Here is a 17,656-nt window from a genome sequence, read left to right as displayed (position 1 = left end):
TTGCCAGACTACTTCAAGTCACCAGCCTGCAAGAATTTCCTAACTAGTCTCCCTGCCTTCTCTTAACACTTGCTCCACCATTTACTATACAACAGCCAAAATTTATACTTTAAAAAAACGGGTGGGACCTGGTGGTTCACGCCTGTAATCCCAGCACTTTGAGAGGCTGAGACAGAAGGATCACTTGCATCCAGGAGTTCGAGACCAGCCCGGGCAGCATTAGTGAGACCTCAACTCTATTTTTTTTTTTTGAGACAGAGTCTTGCTCTGTCACCCAGGCTAGAGTGCAGGGGTGTGATCTCGGCTCACTGAAACCTCCACTGCCCGGGTTCAAGCAAGTCTCCTCCCTCAGCCTCGCAGGTAGCTAGGATTACAGGCGTGGGCCACCACACCCAGCTAATTTTTGTATTTTTAGTAGAGACAGGGTTTTACCATGTTGGCCAGGCTGGTCTTGAACTCCTGACCTCAGGTGATCCACCTGTCTTAGCCTCCTAAAGTGCTGGGATTGCAGGCGCGAGCCATCGCACCCAGCCGAGACCTCATCTCTTTAAAAAAATAATAACAACAAGTAAATTTAGCTCTGAATCCCACTTAAAACTTTTCAATGGCTTGCTGTTACTCTCAAGATAAAAAACAGACTCCTTACCATGGCCCATGGATCCTGTGTCATCCAGCCCCACTTGCCTCTCCAGCCTCATCTGGAGTCAACCTCCCTCTTCTCTGGCTATATTCCAAACACAATGGTCCTTCAATCCCCAGAACATGCTAAGGTCTTTTCCACCTAAGCAGTCCAAAACACAGTTACCTGTGTTTTAATGCTCTGCCCGAGGCTCTTGGAATGACCAACTTCATTGCATTCCTCAAGTCTTGGCTTAAATCTTGTCTTCTCAGACAGACGTTACGCTGACTATTTAGTCATAAACCCTTGGTTATTCTCCATCACGTACTCTTTTTGTTGCCTTCATAGCATTTTCCTTATTTCGTGACTACAGCTGAGTTTTAGACAACGTGGGTTTAAATGCTGTGGGTCCATTTATACACGGATTTCCTTCTGTCTTTGCCACCCCTGAGACAGCAAGACAAACCCCTCCTCTTCCTCAGCCTACTCAACATGAAGATGATGAGGATGAAGACTTTCATAATGATCCACTTCCACTTAATCAACAGTATCTATATTTTCTATTCTTTATTATTTTCTTAACATTTTCTTTCTTTAGCTTTTCTGTAAGAATATAGTACATAATACATATCATATACAAAGTATGTGATAATGGACTATGTTATCAATAAAGCTTCCAGACAACAGTATGCTATTAGTAGTTAAATTTCTGGAGAGTCTAAAATTATATGCTTTTTGCTTTTTTTTTTTTTTTTTTTGCGACACGGTCTCACTCTGTTCCCAGGCTGGAGTGTAGTGAAGATCTCAGCTTACTGCAACCTCCACCTCCTGAGTTCAAGCAATTCTCCTGCCTCAGCCTCCCAAGTAGTTGGGATTACAGGTACCCGCCACCACACCAGGCTAATTTTAGTATTTTTAGTAGAGATGGGGTTTCACCATGTTGACCAGTCTGGTCTTGAACTCCTGACCTCAAGTGATGCACCCACTTTGGCTTCCAAAGTAGGTGGGATTACAGGCGTGAGCCACCATGCCCACTCATATGTATATTTTTGATTGCATGGGGGATTGGTGCTAACCTCTGTGTTGTTCAAGGGTAAACTGTATTTATTTGCGTATCTGTTTACTGTCTTCTCCCATACCTATAAAGGAACACCAATAAGGACAGAGGCCATTTTACTCACTACTTTGTGTCCAGGACCTAGTGCAGTGCCATGTAGATCCCAGGTATACTCAATACATATGTGCTGAATAAATATGGTCTTTGCCCTGAAAGCCCTTTCCATTGTGGGGCAATAGGACTCTGAAAGCCCTTCAGAAAACACCTGGTAGACTGAATCCATGATTCTACTGAACTTTCTGAATTAGTGTTTCTCCAAAGGAATTGTGCTCCTGGGTTTCATTCTGAGAGAACAATCTACAAGCTTATAGGAAATATATAAGACTATTATTCCTACCAGGAGTAGAGTATATAAAGAGGACAGTAGTCAAAAAAAAACTTCTCAGGAAAATAAATAGTGTGCCTATGAACTAAAAACTTATAACAGCAAAGAGAAGCAGAAATATAATTATAATTCTATGAAAGCTTAACAACATTGAGTCCACATGACATGGCATAATGGCATTAAAGAACTACAGATCTTTAACAAAACAGGTGTTAAGTTAAAGCTGCCTCCAAACATAGTGAACTGTAACCTAATTTAATGTATAAACAAACTGTAACTTAAGAGTTAGGTTACAAGTATAACAAATAGCTGAGTCTCAACCAATCATAGCAGCTGAAACCTCCAGCCAATCAGAGGCTAATGGCTGCCAAAACATGACCCAATAAGGCAAACACAGAACTGTAGCCAATCAGACTATTTCTGTATCTCATTTCCTTTTCTCTGACTATAAATATAGTCTGCACAACCTCCACTATAGAGTGGAACATTCTGCACCACTTTTGGTCCTGAGTGTTCCCTGAACTGTTTTCTACTGGACTAAACTCTGTTAAATTTAACTTATCTGTCTAAGGTTTTCTCACTTAACACAGACAAAACTTCTAAATAAAAAAGACAATAAAGTCCTATTTCTCCACTTTACAATTACAATATGAATCCTAGGCAGTCCACTCTTCCACATACTTTTCTTTAGAGCACTGGTTTTCAAACAGAGGTGATTCTGTTCCTTGGAGAACATCAGATAACATCTGGAGATATTTTTGGTTGTCACACTGTCGGGAGGAGGGATACTGGAATCTAGTGAGGAGAAACCAGGGATGCTGCTAAACATTCTGTTACACACAGGACAGCTTCCGCAACAAAGAATTCAGCCCAAAAGGTCAATAGCGCCAAAGTTGAAAAGCCCTGCTTTAGAGGAGTATGTGATCAAAAACTTAATGTGATATAACTGGTATGTGTATATCATCTCTTGGAAGACAGCTAAGAAACTACTAAGAGTGATTATCTCTGGGGAGGAGAACTGAGGGTTAGGGGGAAAAGAGGAGTGGGTGGGGAGACTTTTTTTTTTTTGAGATAAGAGTCTCACTCTGTTGCCTAGTCTGGAGTGCAGTGGCACAATCTTAGCTTACTGTAAACTTTGCCTCCTGGTTTCAAGTGATCTTCCTGCCTCAGCCTCCCGAGTAGCTAGGATTACAGGCTTGTGCCACCATGACTGACTAATTTTGTATTTTTAGTAGAGATAGGGTTTCGCCATGTTGGCTAAGCTGGTCTTGAACTCCTGATCTCAGGTGATCTGCCCACCTCAGCCTCCCAAAGTGTTAGGATTACAGGCAAGAGCCAACACACCCAGCCGAGACTTACTTTTAACTATAGTTACTTTTCTGTGCCTCTGAATTCGGCACTCTCTCTCTCTCTCTATATATATATATATATGGTGCCTACTCATAAATCAGTAGTAAGAAAAATAACCAAAAAATAGCCAGTGTGGCTCCTGACTATGATCTCAAAAGACTACCTTTGACTCATAGAACATTACTAAAAACAAGAAGAACAGGACCTATGTTGTAGAATAAATCCTGAATTAGAAGTTAGAAAACTGAGGTTTGTCACTTCAAACACGAGCATATCACCAAACACTGGGCTTGTTTCCTCATATATAGAATGTAGGGTAGTGTGCCCTACAACATGCACACAGAACTATGAAGATCAAATGAAATTATGCAGGTGAACTACTAAGAACCAAATACATTATAATTCCTGGTATTGTGAAAGAACAAGATTAGAAATGATAAATAAGACCTTTAACATTATTCTCTTTCTAAATTATATATCATTTCACTGTCAATAGAGTTTTAGGAGTTGTTTGCTGTTAATAGTACTGAAATCTTCTACTTATGCTGCCTACCCTAAGATGATAAACAGCTCCAGGGAAAGGTCTTATTATGATGAGCCACACAAACTGTAGGCAATTACTATTTTATGATTTGCATGATTATGATAAAGGTTAAGAGGAAAAAAATTTTTCCTGTATCACTCAATTTGCGACAAAATAAGTAGAAATGAGGAATTTTGGCTCTGCTAGACCCCAACAATATTTCTATGATTGGCTGCTTTAGTAGAAAGAGGACAGTAAAAGCATTCATCAGTACGTAACATGTCTAGTTTAGCCACCAACTCTTTTGTCTAACAGCTGGGCTATGTGGGCATAGGCCAAAGAGCTAAATTTCTTACTCATAAATTACTGAGTCATGAAAATAACACCTTCAGCACTCATGTCTTTGAATGGCAAGGACAGCCAATATGTAGGAGTTGCCGGCAAAAATGATTAATGTTGATGATATTGTGAAGTTCTGTAGTTTTAGCAATTTTGAGCTGAGTAAGTGAGGCGCCCGTCACCAGAAAGGAAAAAGGAAACCGTAGGTGTCTTACGTGATATACTTGTTATAGAGGATGAAGGCATGTTCAATGTTGCCTTCCTCAGAGTAAATGGATGCCATTCGGATAATCTCAACTCCAGAGCGGAAGTACCGACGGGGTGGAATATCTTCATTCACCTCTACCGCACTACCCAGCTGGGAGAGAGCCCTCACCCGTTCTTCGGGCGGGAGGCTCACATCTCCATGGTCAGACATCAGGAATAAGTTCTGAGACAGAAAAAACAGATGGCATCAATACCATTGCCCCCATCATCCCAGCAGTGTCTTACAGTTTATCTCACAGACCTCTACCTTAGTAAGAAAATATAAGAGAAACATACCCAGTGCTGTGGCTCCTATTAAATAAAGACTTTCTTACAAGAAGACTGAGACCCTCACCCCAAACCACAATGATGAAAGGACTGGCAGACTCAAAAACGTACAATCCCTGTCCCATAATTAGGTGGAACAAATAGTATAACCACAGTGGGTCAACTCACTGTTGGTTCAGTTCAAGTTAATCAAATTCCTTTTCATTAGGTGGCTCCACCCACAGCACCGTAAGAGTAGGAGCAGTATCTTTCATTTTCTATTATTTCTCCTTTCAGACACCCACATACCTCTACCCCCAGTACCTGGCAAAGTGCACTCAGTGAACTTTCATGAGGATTGTTAACTGACTTAAAGGTTGACCATTTTTATTTAATCTGAGAGTAACTGACATTTTCTGTGGTGTACTTTTCATATTTGAGCACTAGGCGAGTTAGGGGAGCTGGTCTGGGAATTAATGCTCATAATCATAACTCTGCTCACTAAACCACTGCAGTCAACCTATAAAATCATTCATTCATCATGGCAAGGAATTTGGACCTTGAAAACAACCACTTAGTCATCTTCATAGACTAAGCACTCTGAATAACAAGAGGGCACGATGGTAACTTGGATTGCAAAAACCAACCAACCAACTCAGCAGCTTTCTCTCCTGGGGTCCAAAAACTCCAGCAATTCTAGTCTTTCTAGGTATAGTTGCTGTTAGAATCAGATTCCAGATTCCAACCAGATATCATCACTATCATCTCCAAAATAAATCCGGGCAATTGATACACATTGCATTACAGCAAGCCCTAATCAGCATGCTCTAGAATACACAAGCTACAGTAAAATTAATCTTGGAATTTAAGGCCCTGTGGCAACTGGCCCTCCCCAACAGAGATCTTTTGCTTCAGTCAGGACTCCAATCCGCCCAGGCATCCTTACATTTCAGTTTCATTTGTCTATCCACTGTTTTTCTTTTCTGCCACAACTCTTCCTTCAGGGGTAATCTTAGCCAATTCCATCTTTAGGTCTCTTCAATATTCGGGTCACAATGCCTCCACAAAGCTTCCCCTCTAAAACATCCTCACTAATAGCACAAAAGCCATGAGGACTACTAGGGATGCAGAGACGGTCCATCTCTCCTGAGGCCTCTTTAGGGATTCAGAAAGCCGCAAGCATATCTAAAACCTCCCCAAGTTGCCTAATTAGTAAACCTAGTCCACAGCCCATTTAAGTTAACTGAAACAGAGGATGGTCGTTGCATCTCAGTACCTCTTGGGAGAGGTTCTTGTGGGTTAAGAAAGGAACCACCTCCCGAGACCAGGAAACAGCGCCGGGTACCAACGGGTTGAGCAATTCCAAAAACGGGATGCAGCATCTGCAAATGAGGGGGAAGGGCGGCGTAAAGGACCGAGGGGAAAATACGAGGAGGAGAAAGGAAGCAGCAGGAATGAGCGGAGGGGGCGTATACAGTGGGAAGGGCTCCACTGACAACTGCCTGAGGAGCACTTCTTAAAGGCACTCAAGACCAAGTTGCCAACCCCGGGCACAAGCAACCAGGGTTTTCAGGATCGTTCAAACGCAGTAGGCGGGGAAACCCTGGGCCTGGCTGGTCAGGCGCCAGCCCGCAGAGACCGAAGCCGTCGGGTGCCTCGAGCGAGGCAGGCCGCGCAGGGGACTCGGGGAGAGAAGGCTGCAGGCCCCACACTCACGGCAGCCGTTCCCCTTCAGAGTCCGACCACAATCAGAGCCCCTGCCCCACGACGTTCCCGGGACCCTTCCCCACCTTTCCCCGCAGATGACACTCGGAGCTTCCGGAAACGTCACATCCGGCGCCCGCTCCGCCCACTCCCTCTCGTCGGTCTATCACTTTCTCAAGGATTTAGGACTTGGGATGGAGAGCTAGTGGGTGGGCGTGAATCACCTGCTGAAAACCTGACCAATGAGGAGCGAACGATACAGCGGCCATCTTGGTAAAGGAAAAGGAACAAGGAAGAAGGCGGAACCAATGACCAAGCTAAGGTTTGGTTTTAAAATTTTTCGATTTGGGTTAGTCCCTCGTCACGCTCACAGTACTCCTACTTTTAAGGAGGGATTGCTGATCCCAGTACACCTGCATGCTTAGCTAAACCAGGATTTATAAATTGGGGGACAGGAAGTCTTTCGAATGTATTTTTCAGCTTGCGTTACATTCTACACAAAATTGGTAGTCTTAGATATTAGGCAATAGTTGTTACTGCTTAGAAAAGAACATAAGTCTAACTTTTTTTTTAAAATAAGACAAGGCCTTGCAGTGTCACCCAGGCCAGCACAGTAGTGCAGTGGTGTGATCAAAACTCACTGTGGTCTCCAACTTCTGGACTTAAGCAATCTTCCTGCTTCTGCCTCCCAACGTACTGGGATTTACTGGTGTGTGCCACTGCACCGGGCTGAGACTAACTTCTTAATGTCAAAAAAACTATAAAATATTCGAAAAAAAGGGTTTAATCTCTAAGAGCCACCATGCAAAAGCAGTAGAGACACAAAGATCTGTATGACAGTTCCTGCCCTGAGACCGGGACAAGGTGGTTTTATGCATCAAATACAAAGTGGCACGTTCTGCATGTAGGTGTGTGTCTGTATGAATCCATACACACTCTCTTTCCAAAAAGGTCCTGCAAGCTTGCTAGTCATTCTGTCTCAGGAGACTTTGTGAAACGTTATGCTTTCGTTTAAAAGTCTAAGTCTCTGGGGGACACTTTCCCAACATTTGGAAGCCTTCCTGTGAGTTAGTTAATGTGATGACATGACCTATTCTTCAAGGTCTAGCTTAAAGCCCTAGTTCAGATGTTGCCTCCTCCACCTAGCCAGACTCCAGATCTCTCATTTCTCCCAAACTCTGTTGTGTATATTTCTGTTGGAGTTACTTGAAGTGATTCTGTGTAGTCATCAACTTTTCAGACTTGGGGTTGAAAGTACTTAATTGCATCATCACCTCCCCTTCTGCCCCCGACAAGCATTAATGTACATGGGTCTACTATTGACTCTCATGGATCTACTGCAGATAAATCTGGGAAGATAATTGTACAGAATGCTCTATCTTCAAAGCTCTCTCTACTGACTCTCTTCAGAATGTACACATAATGGGTTGAGCCTAAAAATATTGACGCACTGGAGATGCCGGTCATAGGGTGGGCATATAGTGTAGGTAGGGTTCTGGCAGGAGGCAACACAGGCCAAAATCCAATCCATTCAACCTCTCAGTCAGTAAATGTTTACTGAGTGTTTCCTATGTTCCAGGTTCTGTTTTAGGTGTTAGGGATACATCAGCAAACAAATCTAGCAGATGGATACTCTTATGGTGGAAGTACACACAGAAGTAGAGCTGGTGGGGCAAGAAACAGACGCATCTACTCCTAGAGAACAATTTCCAAAGTATTTTTTTTTTTTTTTTTATGTTTAGCTTACAGGTAAAGAGAATTTACAAACATCCTAGATTTTAAGATTATGCTGAGAAAACTTTAAGAAGCTATAACTGAGACACACATATAAAAGGGACGTGCATAGTCATAAACAGCCAGTGCCAGCCACATAGAGGCTGTTGCTGATATCAGAAAGTTAATATGCACAGTTGCTAGCAGTTCTTAAGGCAATGGCTAAGTGGAGGATCTAGTCATTTTAGGGAGAGAATTTGTAAATGTTGACTATATTTTTTGATATTTGAGGCAAAGTTCAATACTCAGCTTTCTAGGGACCTGTAACAACGAGGAAATCTTGGCCAAGGTGAAAATTTTACATTCCTTATTTCTTGTTTAACTGGAAAAGTTTAAAACTAAACAATTTTGTACACACAATCAGGAAATCAGAGCTATAAAATGTTCTTGGCGTAACTGAGGAGAATATCCTACCTACCCCTGCCCTAAGCATTGGAGGCTAAACATGGAAGGTATTCTTTCAGCAAATAGGCTTCAGCAGCTCATTTGGTAGACTAAGACCAAGTTAGGATTTGAGATGCTCTTTCCTTCTGGTGCCCACACCTGGCCATAAACAATTTTCCTGAATATAGCAGCCCCCATCTGGCCTCTTGCATATGCCAATGTCAGATCTCCTGCACTCCTGCATGCTCATTCCTACCTGCTCATTTTTGGGCAGCAGCAAAAGATGCCTAGAATGTGAAGTTCTTAATCTGATATGTAACATCGAGGTTTAGAAAACACAGGCCTGGACCAGGTGTGCTGGCTCATGCCTACAATCCCAGCACTTTGGGAGGCTGAGGCAGGAAGAGCGCTTAATCCCAGGAGTTTGAGGATATAGCGAGCTATGATTGCACCACTGCTTTCCAGCCTGGGCAACAGAGTGAGACCCTGTCTCTCAAAAAACAAAACAAAACAAAAAACCCAGGAGGATCACTTGAGCCCAGGAGTTTAAGGCTGTTGTGTGCTATGATCTCACCTGTGAATAGCCACTGCTTCCCAGCCTGGGCAACATAGTAAGACCCCTATCACTAAAAAGCAAAAAGAATGAAAGGAAAAGAAAAACACAGACCCAGAGGAGCTTTTGAGGGGCATGGGAGGTAAAAACAAGGAAGACTCCAGACTTCAGGTGTATTTCACTTGCATACTTGGTACTCCTGTGTTAAGTGGCATACCTAGAGGGACAATTGCTTTAGTACAGGAGGGCATTCATTCTTACCTACTATAATGCATTCTTACAACAGCAGCTAATGATCTTTTTTTTTTTTTTTGAGATGGAGTCTTGCTCTGTCACCCAGGCTGGAGTGTGGTGTGGCGCAATCTCGGCTGCAACCTCTGCCTCCCGGGTTCAAGTAATTCTCGTTTCCTCAGCTTCCTGAGTAGCTGGGATTACAGGCACCCACCACCACACCTGGCTAATTTTTGTATTTTTTTTTTTTAGTAGAGATGGGGTTTTGCCATGTTGGCCATGCTGGTCTTTACCTCCTGACCTCAGGCGATCCACCCACCTCAGCCTCCCAAAGTGCTTGGATTACAAGTGTAAGTCACCACGCCTGGCTGCTAATGGTCTTTTTAAAGCAAAAATCAGATTCCATCACTTCTGGGCTTAAAACTCTTTAGTGAAGTCCCATGGCACTTAGAATAAACATCCATACTCCTTACTGGGGATTACAGAGTGATGCAGCCCCTGTTGCCTCTCTAACTTCATCTCCCAATCTCCTTGCGTAATACTCTCCATCTACTCCATCCAAACATCTGCTTTTCCACTCAAGAACTTTGCGTAGCTGATTCCTCTTTCTGGGGTGCTTTTACCCTGATCTTCACTTGGCTGGCCCTGCCTTATCATTCATTTCTCAGTTTACATGTTAACCCCTCAAGGAGAACTTCTCTGACCACCCATTCTAAGGAGCCACCCAGTCATCTGTCATTAGTTGGTCCTGTTTTAATTATCTTGATAGTCCTTATCACTGATATGATTTGGGTTGCTAATTGTCTTGCATTCCCCGCTAGAATATAATTTCCAGAAAGACATGATCTTTTTCTGTCTTGCTCACAGCTCTCTCCCCACTGCCTAGAATGGCTTGTGAACCCAGATGTTGTGATTCAACATCGTTGCATGTTCAGATGTTGAGATAAATATCGTCTCACCGTCCCCAAAATGATTAACAGGAATGGGCTAGCTAATTATGCTGATTGCTGAGATGAACAGTGAAAAACAATGACCGTTATGCTTTTGGGACCCACTCTTCTCTACAAGGCACTTAGAGCTAGAAGCAGAAAGCCTCAAGGGTAGATGTCCTGATTAATTGAGAAAGTGTTTATTGAATATCTGTCATGCTCTTGGGTCTGCGCCTGGCATGGGTCTACCACAATGAAACAGAAAAACTGAGTTCCAGTTGTTTTAAGGCTTTCGTGGATGAAGGTTTAGAAGGAAAAAAAGTCTTTAAAAGATGACCGATATTCTCAAGGGGAGGCTATTTGAGCTCCATGCATTGAGACACTAAACAGCCTATCTTGAACATTTCTTGGGAATGGAGGGACTTATGAAAGCAGAAATGGAATGTGTACTAAAGACAAATTGTTTACATTGTTAAAATTTTTGCTGTGAGTCCACTGGGAACATAAAATGACAAATAGATTTGAAAAGTAAATACTTGGGGAAAAAAAGATATAGAATGAGCTGATTCAAATAAAGGGAAATGTACCAAATGCACTGGGATCTTTTAAGTTTGTGCATTATGAATGCATGCATATATGTTTCTTTTCAGCTGGAGTTGGAATTACCCAATGAAGTTGTTTCTTGAGAAGGCTACTGTAAAACCAGTAACATGAAGGTGAATCTGTGGTTTGGAGCTCCACCTATAGTTAGTTTGAAGACTGGCCTCTCTCATCGCCAAGAAAAACGATCACTTTGGAAAATGAGTCCTTATGCATGCTTGGAAAGATGTTTAATATGTATATATTTCTAAATTTATGTTTAAATCTGTACATGAGGAATCCATTTTATATTAGACATATTTTCTTTTGTTACCTGCTTGCTAGATGTGGACTATATAGTTTATTTTCCAATAATTCAAAGCCTTTTAGGTCACAGTACCATTTTCAAGGTTGCAAATTTCAACAAGAGTTAAATGACATGAGAAACTGTATAGCTATTCGAGAATTGGACATTTTGAGTGAAGGATTTTATCATTGTATATTTGGTTTACATATTTCTTTTCAAATACAGGGCCTGAATTATGACCAGGAACTATAACTTTTAATGAGGGATAAAGAATTGCGGGTAGCTAAGTGTGGTGGCTAATGCCTGTAAGCCCAACTTTGGGAGGCCAAGGCAGGCGGATAAGCTGAGGTTGGGAGTTCGAGACCAGCCTGACCAACATGGAGAAACCCTGTCTCTACTAAAAATACAAAATTAGCTGAGCATGGTGGTACATGCTTGTAATATCAGTTACTTGGGAGGCTGAGGCAGGAGAATCGCTTGAACCTGGGAGGTGGAGATTGCGGGGAGCCAAGATCATGCCATTGCACTCCAGCCTGCACAAGAGTGAAACTCCGTCTCAAAAAAAAAAAAAAAGAAGAATTGCATGTCACTATGTGTGTACACTAAAAAAATACTCATTTAGTTAGTAATTTCACGAATATTTATTGATTATCATCTATGTGCCAGACACTGTTTAAGGCATTAGGCACGTATCAGTGAAAAAAGCAGACAAAAATTTCCCTGCCCTCAGGGATGTTATAGTTTAGTGATGGATGAAGGAGTGGATTACAAAAATTATCATGATAAAGAAGTCAGTTACCTAGTGTATTAGAAGATTCAAAATACTGTGGAAGCAATGGGCCCTGGCACAGGGAATCAGATTGAGGGAAGGGAGAAGCAGTGAGGCAACTCCAGTTCCAACTACTGTGGTCAAGGAAACTCCCATTGAAAAAATACTTGGCAGTAAGAAGAGCTTTCCAAGCAGGGAATAGCAAGTGTAGAGGCCTTGAGTCAGAAGCTTGCTGGTGTATTCAAGGCTCAGTAAGGGGGCTCAGTGTGCCTGGAGTGCAGTGAAGGGGAGCATAGCAGTAAATCATGCAGGGCACGAGTCAGCAAGCCAGTGCAGCCTGTTTTTGTAAATAAAGTTTTATTGGAAAATAGCCATGCTCATTTGTTTATGTATTTTCTCTGGCTGCTTTCATGCTACAACTGCAGAGTAGAGTTGCTGAGACAGAGACAATCTATCCCACAAAGACTAACATATTTAACTGGCTCTTTACAGAAAATATTTGCTGACCCCTGCTGTAGGTAAGATTTTATAGGCCATTCATTGTAAGAATGTTGGCTTTGATTCTGTGAGAAATGAGAAGCTATGGGAAGGATCGAGCAAATGAGTGACAGGATCTGATTTGAGTTTTGAAAGGATCATTATGGCTGCCATGTTGACAAATTTTAGGGAAAAGCGTGGGAACAGGAAAACCAATTAGGACTGTGGTTCAAAAGGTGTAACAGCCAGGCACAGTGGCCCACACCTATAATCCCAGTGCTTTGGGAGGCTGAGGTAGAAGGATCTCTTGAGGCCAGAGTTTGAGGTTGCAGCAGTAAGCTATGATCACACCACTGCACTCTAGCCTGGGCAACAGAGTGAGGCCCTTCTAAAAAAAAAAAAAAAAGTATAACAATGTGCTCCCAAGACACCATATACTACAGCAGATTCATCTGGGTGTAAGTGGGAATTTTAAATTTGTGAAGGATTCATAGCAACACTTAACATTTGTTAGATACTATATGAGCTTCTAGCTAGTAAGTATAGTTCATAGTTTCAACAACAGGTCATGCCACACTCCTTTCAATGATACTATATCTTTGTGAAGCTGGGTTTTTGGCAAATGCCCTATGCAAATCAATGTGGAACAGGAAGTGAGGCTGGTAATGTCCTTGATTCTAAGGTTTGAGATGTCAATACCCCACTGGCACACATTAGCAAGTGATTGTGGTAAAGAGTGAGGTTTTCTTTTAACTTAAATATCTTGGGGCAGGGAGAGGGAGGGCATAGGCCAGGCCCCAGTTAACACCAGGGGCTCCTCAGCATCCAGGCTTGGCCTCTCGTCCTTTCCCTTCCCTTTCTTGGCTTTAGTCTTGGAGGTGCAGGGCTTGGTCACGCGGATGGTCTCCTGGCACTGGGCATTGTAGCACGCCTTCTTCAGCGTGCCCTGGCGGACTCTGGTGTCGGTACCGCTGTCACACACACTTCAGTTCTCAAACTTGTACTTGCAGTCGGCTCCAAACTCCTCCTTCCAGTTACAGGGGATCCTGCACCGGATGCGCTGGGTCTGGGCCCCGCAGGTGCTTTCGCGGAAACCCACGCAGCAATCCTTGCTGCTGCGGGAGTAGGGCCCCCAGGACCACTCCTCCGCGCACTCGCTCCCTGGGCCGTCCTTCTTCGCCTTGTCTTTCTTTTTGGCCACCGCAGAGGTAAGTGCCAACAGGGCAAGGAGGGAGAGGAGGAGGAAGCCTCGGTGCTGCACCCTGGGCCACCGTGCGCTGACTTGCTCGATGCCTGCGCTGCTTCGTTCCCTCCCCCTAGCTTCTTAATAAATGGGACTATTAAGTATTTCTTTTGGCCTAGGAGTGAGACAACAAGGGCTTGGTAAAGTTAGAAGTTTGGGAACCTCCGGGTTGAATATTGCAATAATCTAGGCAGGAAATGATGAGGGCTTGGACGAGTGAAAATGGAGGAATTTGGTTAGAAGTTAACAGTTCCTAGAAGTGGTTTGAAAGTAGGGCAGGCGGAATTTGCTAATATTCTGGGTGTGCAGTTGGGAGGGAAAGACAGAAGTCAAATGACTTAAAAGGTTTCTGGCCCAAGCAAGTGGAAAAATTGCATTACCATGAACTGAGATTCAGAAAATTGTGTATGAACCAGGTTTTTTTGGGGCGGAGGAGGGCAATGGGAAACTCAATTTTATACATGTTTAGGAAAGAAGATACAAAGAGAAGGAAGTGATACATATTCTGATCAGGGCCTTTCTCTAGATTCTCCACCCATGCGCCCTTTAGGCTGTTGTGTTCTGACTTCTCACTCAAAATATGGACTGACGAAGTACAGAGGTGCCATATTCGACAGAGGAGACTCAGCAAGCCTTGTCTGATTCAGAGTCTTAACTAGTTTTGGGGCAATGGAGCTCTGCTTCAGGGAACAGAAAACTACACGGTTCCCATATTTAAAATAATTATGTCAATAGATTGAGCAGGATTTTAGAAAGATGGAGGCAGCAGTGTAGTTTTGAATCTCCTCAAATCCTCTTATGGAAATAGATCAAACCAAAAGCCCTTTACCACAAAACTAGAGGACAGTTTTCCCTCTGAACCCAAAAACAAGAGGGTGAGGCAAGCCATCACCAATGGGTACCAGACTTGCCTGGTATGGCATCCACACAAAAGGGAGTGGCAGACAGGATGCCTTCCAACTGCCAGCAGAAGTTCACTGGAAAGTACTGTGAGCCGACGTGAGAACAGCAGCTGAAACTGTGAGGGGTTTGGCCCAATCTCAAAGTGAGTAGGTACAAGGGACCCGTGATAGACTCTGAAGGGCTGAAGCAGTTTAGTCCCTTCCCACTCTTGAGGCTGAGCAGCAAGAGCTTTCCAGGATGCAGCCCCACACAGAGGACAAACTACTGGGAGGAACAACTGACATGAAGGATAAAAATCAAGGTGGGTAACAGAGCTAGGAAATCTCAAAAAGCAAACCAAACCACCATATTATTTGATACTACATTTAAAAATAGAGAAGTTTGGGGAAGTTTTAGAAAAGTTATCCTTAACCACAACTCCTTTTCAAAGTGGAGAAAAACCACTTTCATCTGAAAATGAGTAACAGGAAAGGATTGTAGTCAAATCCCATACAAAGGTATTATAAGAGAAAAGAGAGGCTGGCACAGTGGCTCACGCCTATAATGCCAGCACTTGGGAGGCTGAGGTGGGCGGATCACAAGGTCAAGAGATAGAGACCATCGTCTTTTTTTTTTTTTTCCAGGCTGGAGTGCATCACAGCTCACTGCAACATCCACCTTCCAGGTTCAAGCGATTCTCCTGCCTCAGCCTCCCAAGTAGCTGGGATTACAGGAGTGCACCATCATGCCTAGCTAATTTTGTATTTTTAGTAGAGACAGGATTTCACCATGTTGACCAGGATGGTCTCCATCTCTTGACCTCATGATCCGCCCACCTCAGCCTCCCAAAGTGCTGGGATTATAGGAATGAGCCACCATGTCCAGTCAGTTTTGATACCTCTTTATGGCTTAACAATAAAAAGGATGTATGGTTTTTATCAACTGTCTCCAAAATAATGTCTTGTTATATAGGGAGTACAGTTCTTTTCATTCATACATAAGTTCAGTAGTTGCTTCCCTAACTGCAAAGGCAATGCCATTTAGTTGAGTAGCTCCTGAAAGCAGCTTTGAGTTAGAAGTATGTGTGTTACACCCCCACATTGGTGTGCTGTGTGGGGCAGTTCAACACAAATGTAACAATGTATTTTTCTGAATGAGAGTTGGCATGTCACATGCATTCTCTAGATAAATAATTATAATTAGTGTTATAGTCTTAAGATTTGTTTTCTAAAGTGGATACTGTGGGTTATTTTTGTGAACAACCTGATGTTTGGAATATTTTTTTCCTCAAAATAAGTCCTTATTAAACCAGTAATTTGGAGGAAAAAAAAAGCTTCAGAAATAAAGACTAAACTAAAAAGAACACAGGAATGAACAGGCTGGGCATGGTGGCTCACACCTGTAATCTTAGTACTTTGGGAGGCCGAGGCAGGTGGATCAATTGAGGCCAGGAGTTCAAGACCAGCTTGGCCAACATGGCGAAACCCTGTGTCTACTAAAAATACAAAAATTAGACAGGCATGGTGATGTGCACTTGTAATCCCAGCTACTCAGGAGGCTGAGGCACAAGAATCGCTTGAACCCAGGAGGCGGAGTTTGCTGTGAGCCAAGGTTGCACCAGTGCAAATCTGGCCTGGGCAGCAGAGTGAGACTCAAAGGAAAAAAAAAAAAAATGAATGAATGAACATAATGGATAAACCCTTAAAAAAAAGAAATTTTTAAAAATCAAAAAGAAGTTAATAAAAAGGATTCTAGAGAAATGGCAAATATAAAAGATAGGCAAAAAAGTCAGGACGGTTCTGAAAAGAGTAATGGAAACACACATAGAAATGTGGTATACATAAAAGTGACATTTCAAATCAATGGGACAGATTATTCAGTAAATTGTAATTCATACATGTTGGGGTAAAAAATTTCTCTGAAAGAATCCTTAAAGTGGCAAAAGTAGATGCCTCTAAGGGAGGGGGTAGGTGGTGACTGGGAAACTTGGGGAAAGGGTGAATTTCCATTGTCACCATTTTGTATTTTTCTAATGTTCTGTCATGTGAATCTATTACCTTTGAAGTCTAAAATGCCTGAGTTCAAATCCCATTTATTGCTAGCACTTGCTAGCTAGCTGTTAATCTTGGACAAATTCTTAAGACTTTCTACCTCCTTATCTGTGAAATGGGGTGAATAACTTAGCCAGGTGCTACCTGGCACAGAATAAACTCTCAATAAATATAAATATAGCCTGCTGCCTGGCACAGAATAAACTCTCAATAAATATAAATTGCTGGTGGAAACACCCAAATGTCTAGTAACGGATGAATGGATAAGCCAATGTGTTGTAGTCATACAATGAGAATACTATGCCACATGAAAAGCAATAAAGTTCAGACACACACTACAGCACAGATAAACCTTTAAAACATAGTACTAAATGACTAAGCAAAACAAGCAATAACAAGGGGAATGGGACATGCTAGAGTTTGAATATGCTCTTTCGTTGCTGTAATTCTGTGCCTCCGTGCATTAATATTTGGATGCATGCAATGCCAGCATGGAAATTGGTCTTCACACTTACTGCAGTTTTCCAGAAACACTCACAAACCGATAAATGTAACAGACATTCCATTTGTTAATGGGCATATATGTGAAAAAGCAGTGTAGAAAGTAGGCTAATATTAGAAAATGGTTAAATCCTTAATAACTTCAAGTGTGGTTATATAATGGACACTGTCAATGTTCATAACTTAAACAAGGGTACCTGGTCAAAATAATGCTTGAGAAACATTAACATTGAGCTTAATTGCAAAAAATAAAAATAAAAAAATAACATAAAATAAAACATAAAAGAAAATTTTTCTTTTTTTTCTTTATTCTTCCTCTTTCTTTCTTTCTTCCTCTAAAAAAATAAATAAATAAATAAAATAAAGCATAGCAGTAAATGAAAGAAGCCAAATACCAAAGGTCACATGTTATATGATTCCATTTATGTGAAATGTCCAGAAAACGTAAATCCAAAGATTGGTGGTTGTCTGGGGCCAGAGGGAGGAG

General features: G+C 42.3%; 1 protein-coding gene, 1 long non-coding RNA gene and 1 pseudogene across 8 annotated transcripts in view; 1 reads left to right on the top strand and 2 right to left on the bottom strand.

The window, feature by feature from the left end:
• STAMBP (STAM binding protein) overlaps positions 1–6,667 on the bottom strand; it is a 34,930-nt gene extending 28,263 nt beyond the window's left edge. For 2 of the 7 annotated variants that reach the window (XM_032272017.1, XM_032272021.1), the window contains exons 1-3: positions 6,577–6,643; positions 6,063–6,168; positions 4,489–4,703 (exon numbers count right to left, since the gene is read on the bottom strand). In XM_032272017.1, coding sequence (XP_032127908.1) covers positions 4,489–4,691 — 203 coding nt within the window. In that variant the 5' untranslated portion in view covers positions 4,692–4,703; positions 6,063–6,168; positions 6,577–6,643. Of the gene's footprint in view, positions 1–4,488; positions 4,704–6,062; positions 6,169–6,502 lie in introns of all 7 variants that reach the window. The other 5 variants (XM_032272022.1, XM_032272018.1, XM_032272016.1 and 2 more) reach the window with 5 other exon arrangements.
• On the top strand, positions 6,637–11,320 carry LOC116545482. The gene is made up of 2 exons (XR_004266326.1): positions 6,637–6,812; positions 11,011–11,320. It is a non-coding gene; the product is annotated as an uncharacterized LOC116545482 (long non-coding RNA).
• Positions 11,321–13,246: 1,926 nt separating this feature from the next.
• The window catches only part of LOC116545485, an 11,725-nt pseudogene continuing 7,315 nt past the window's right edge, over positions 13,247–17,656 (bottom strand).

This window comes from Sapajus apella, unplaced genomic scaffold, assembly GCF_009761245.1.
Source record: "Sapajus apella isolate SASKATOON/1434 unplaced genomic scaffold, GSC_monkey_1.0 scaffold276, whole genome shotgun sequence".
Classification (NCBI taxonomy): Eukaryota; Metazoa; Chordata; class Mammalia; order Primates; family Cebidae; genus Sapajus; species Sapajus apella.
The sequence above is the reverse complement of the archived record's forward strand: the minus strand, read 5'-3'. Positions and strand labels throughout refer to the sequence as shown.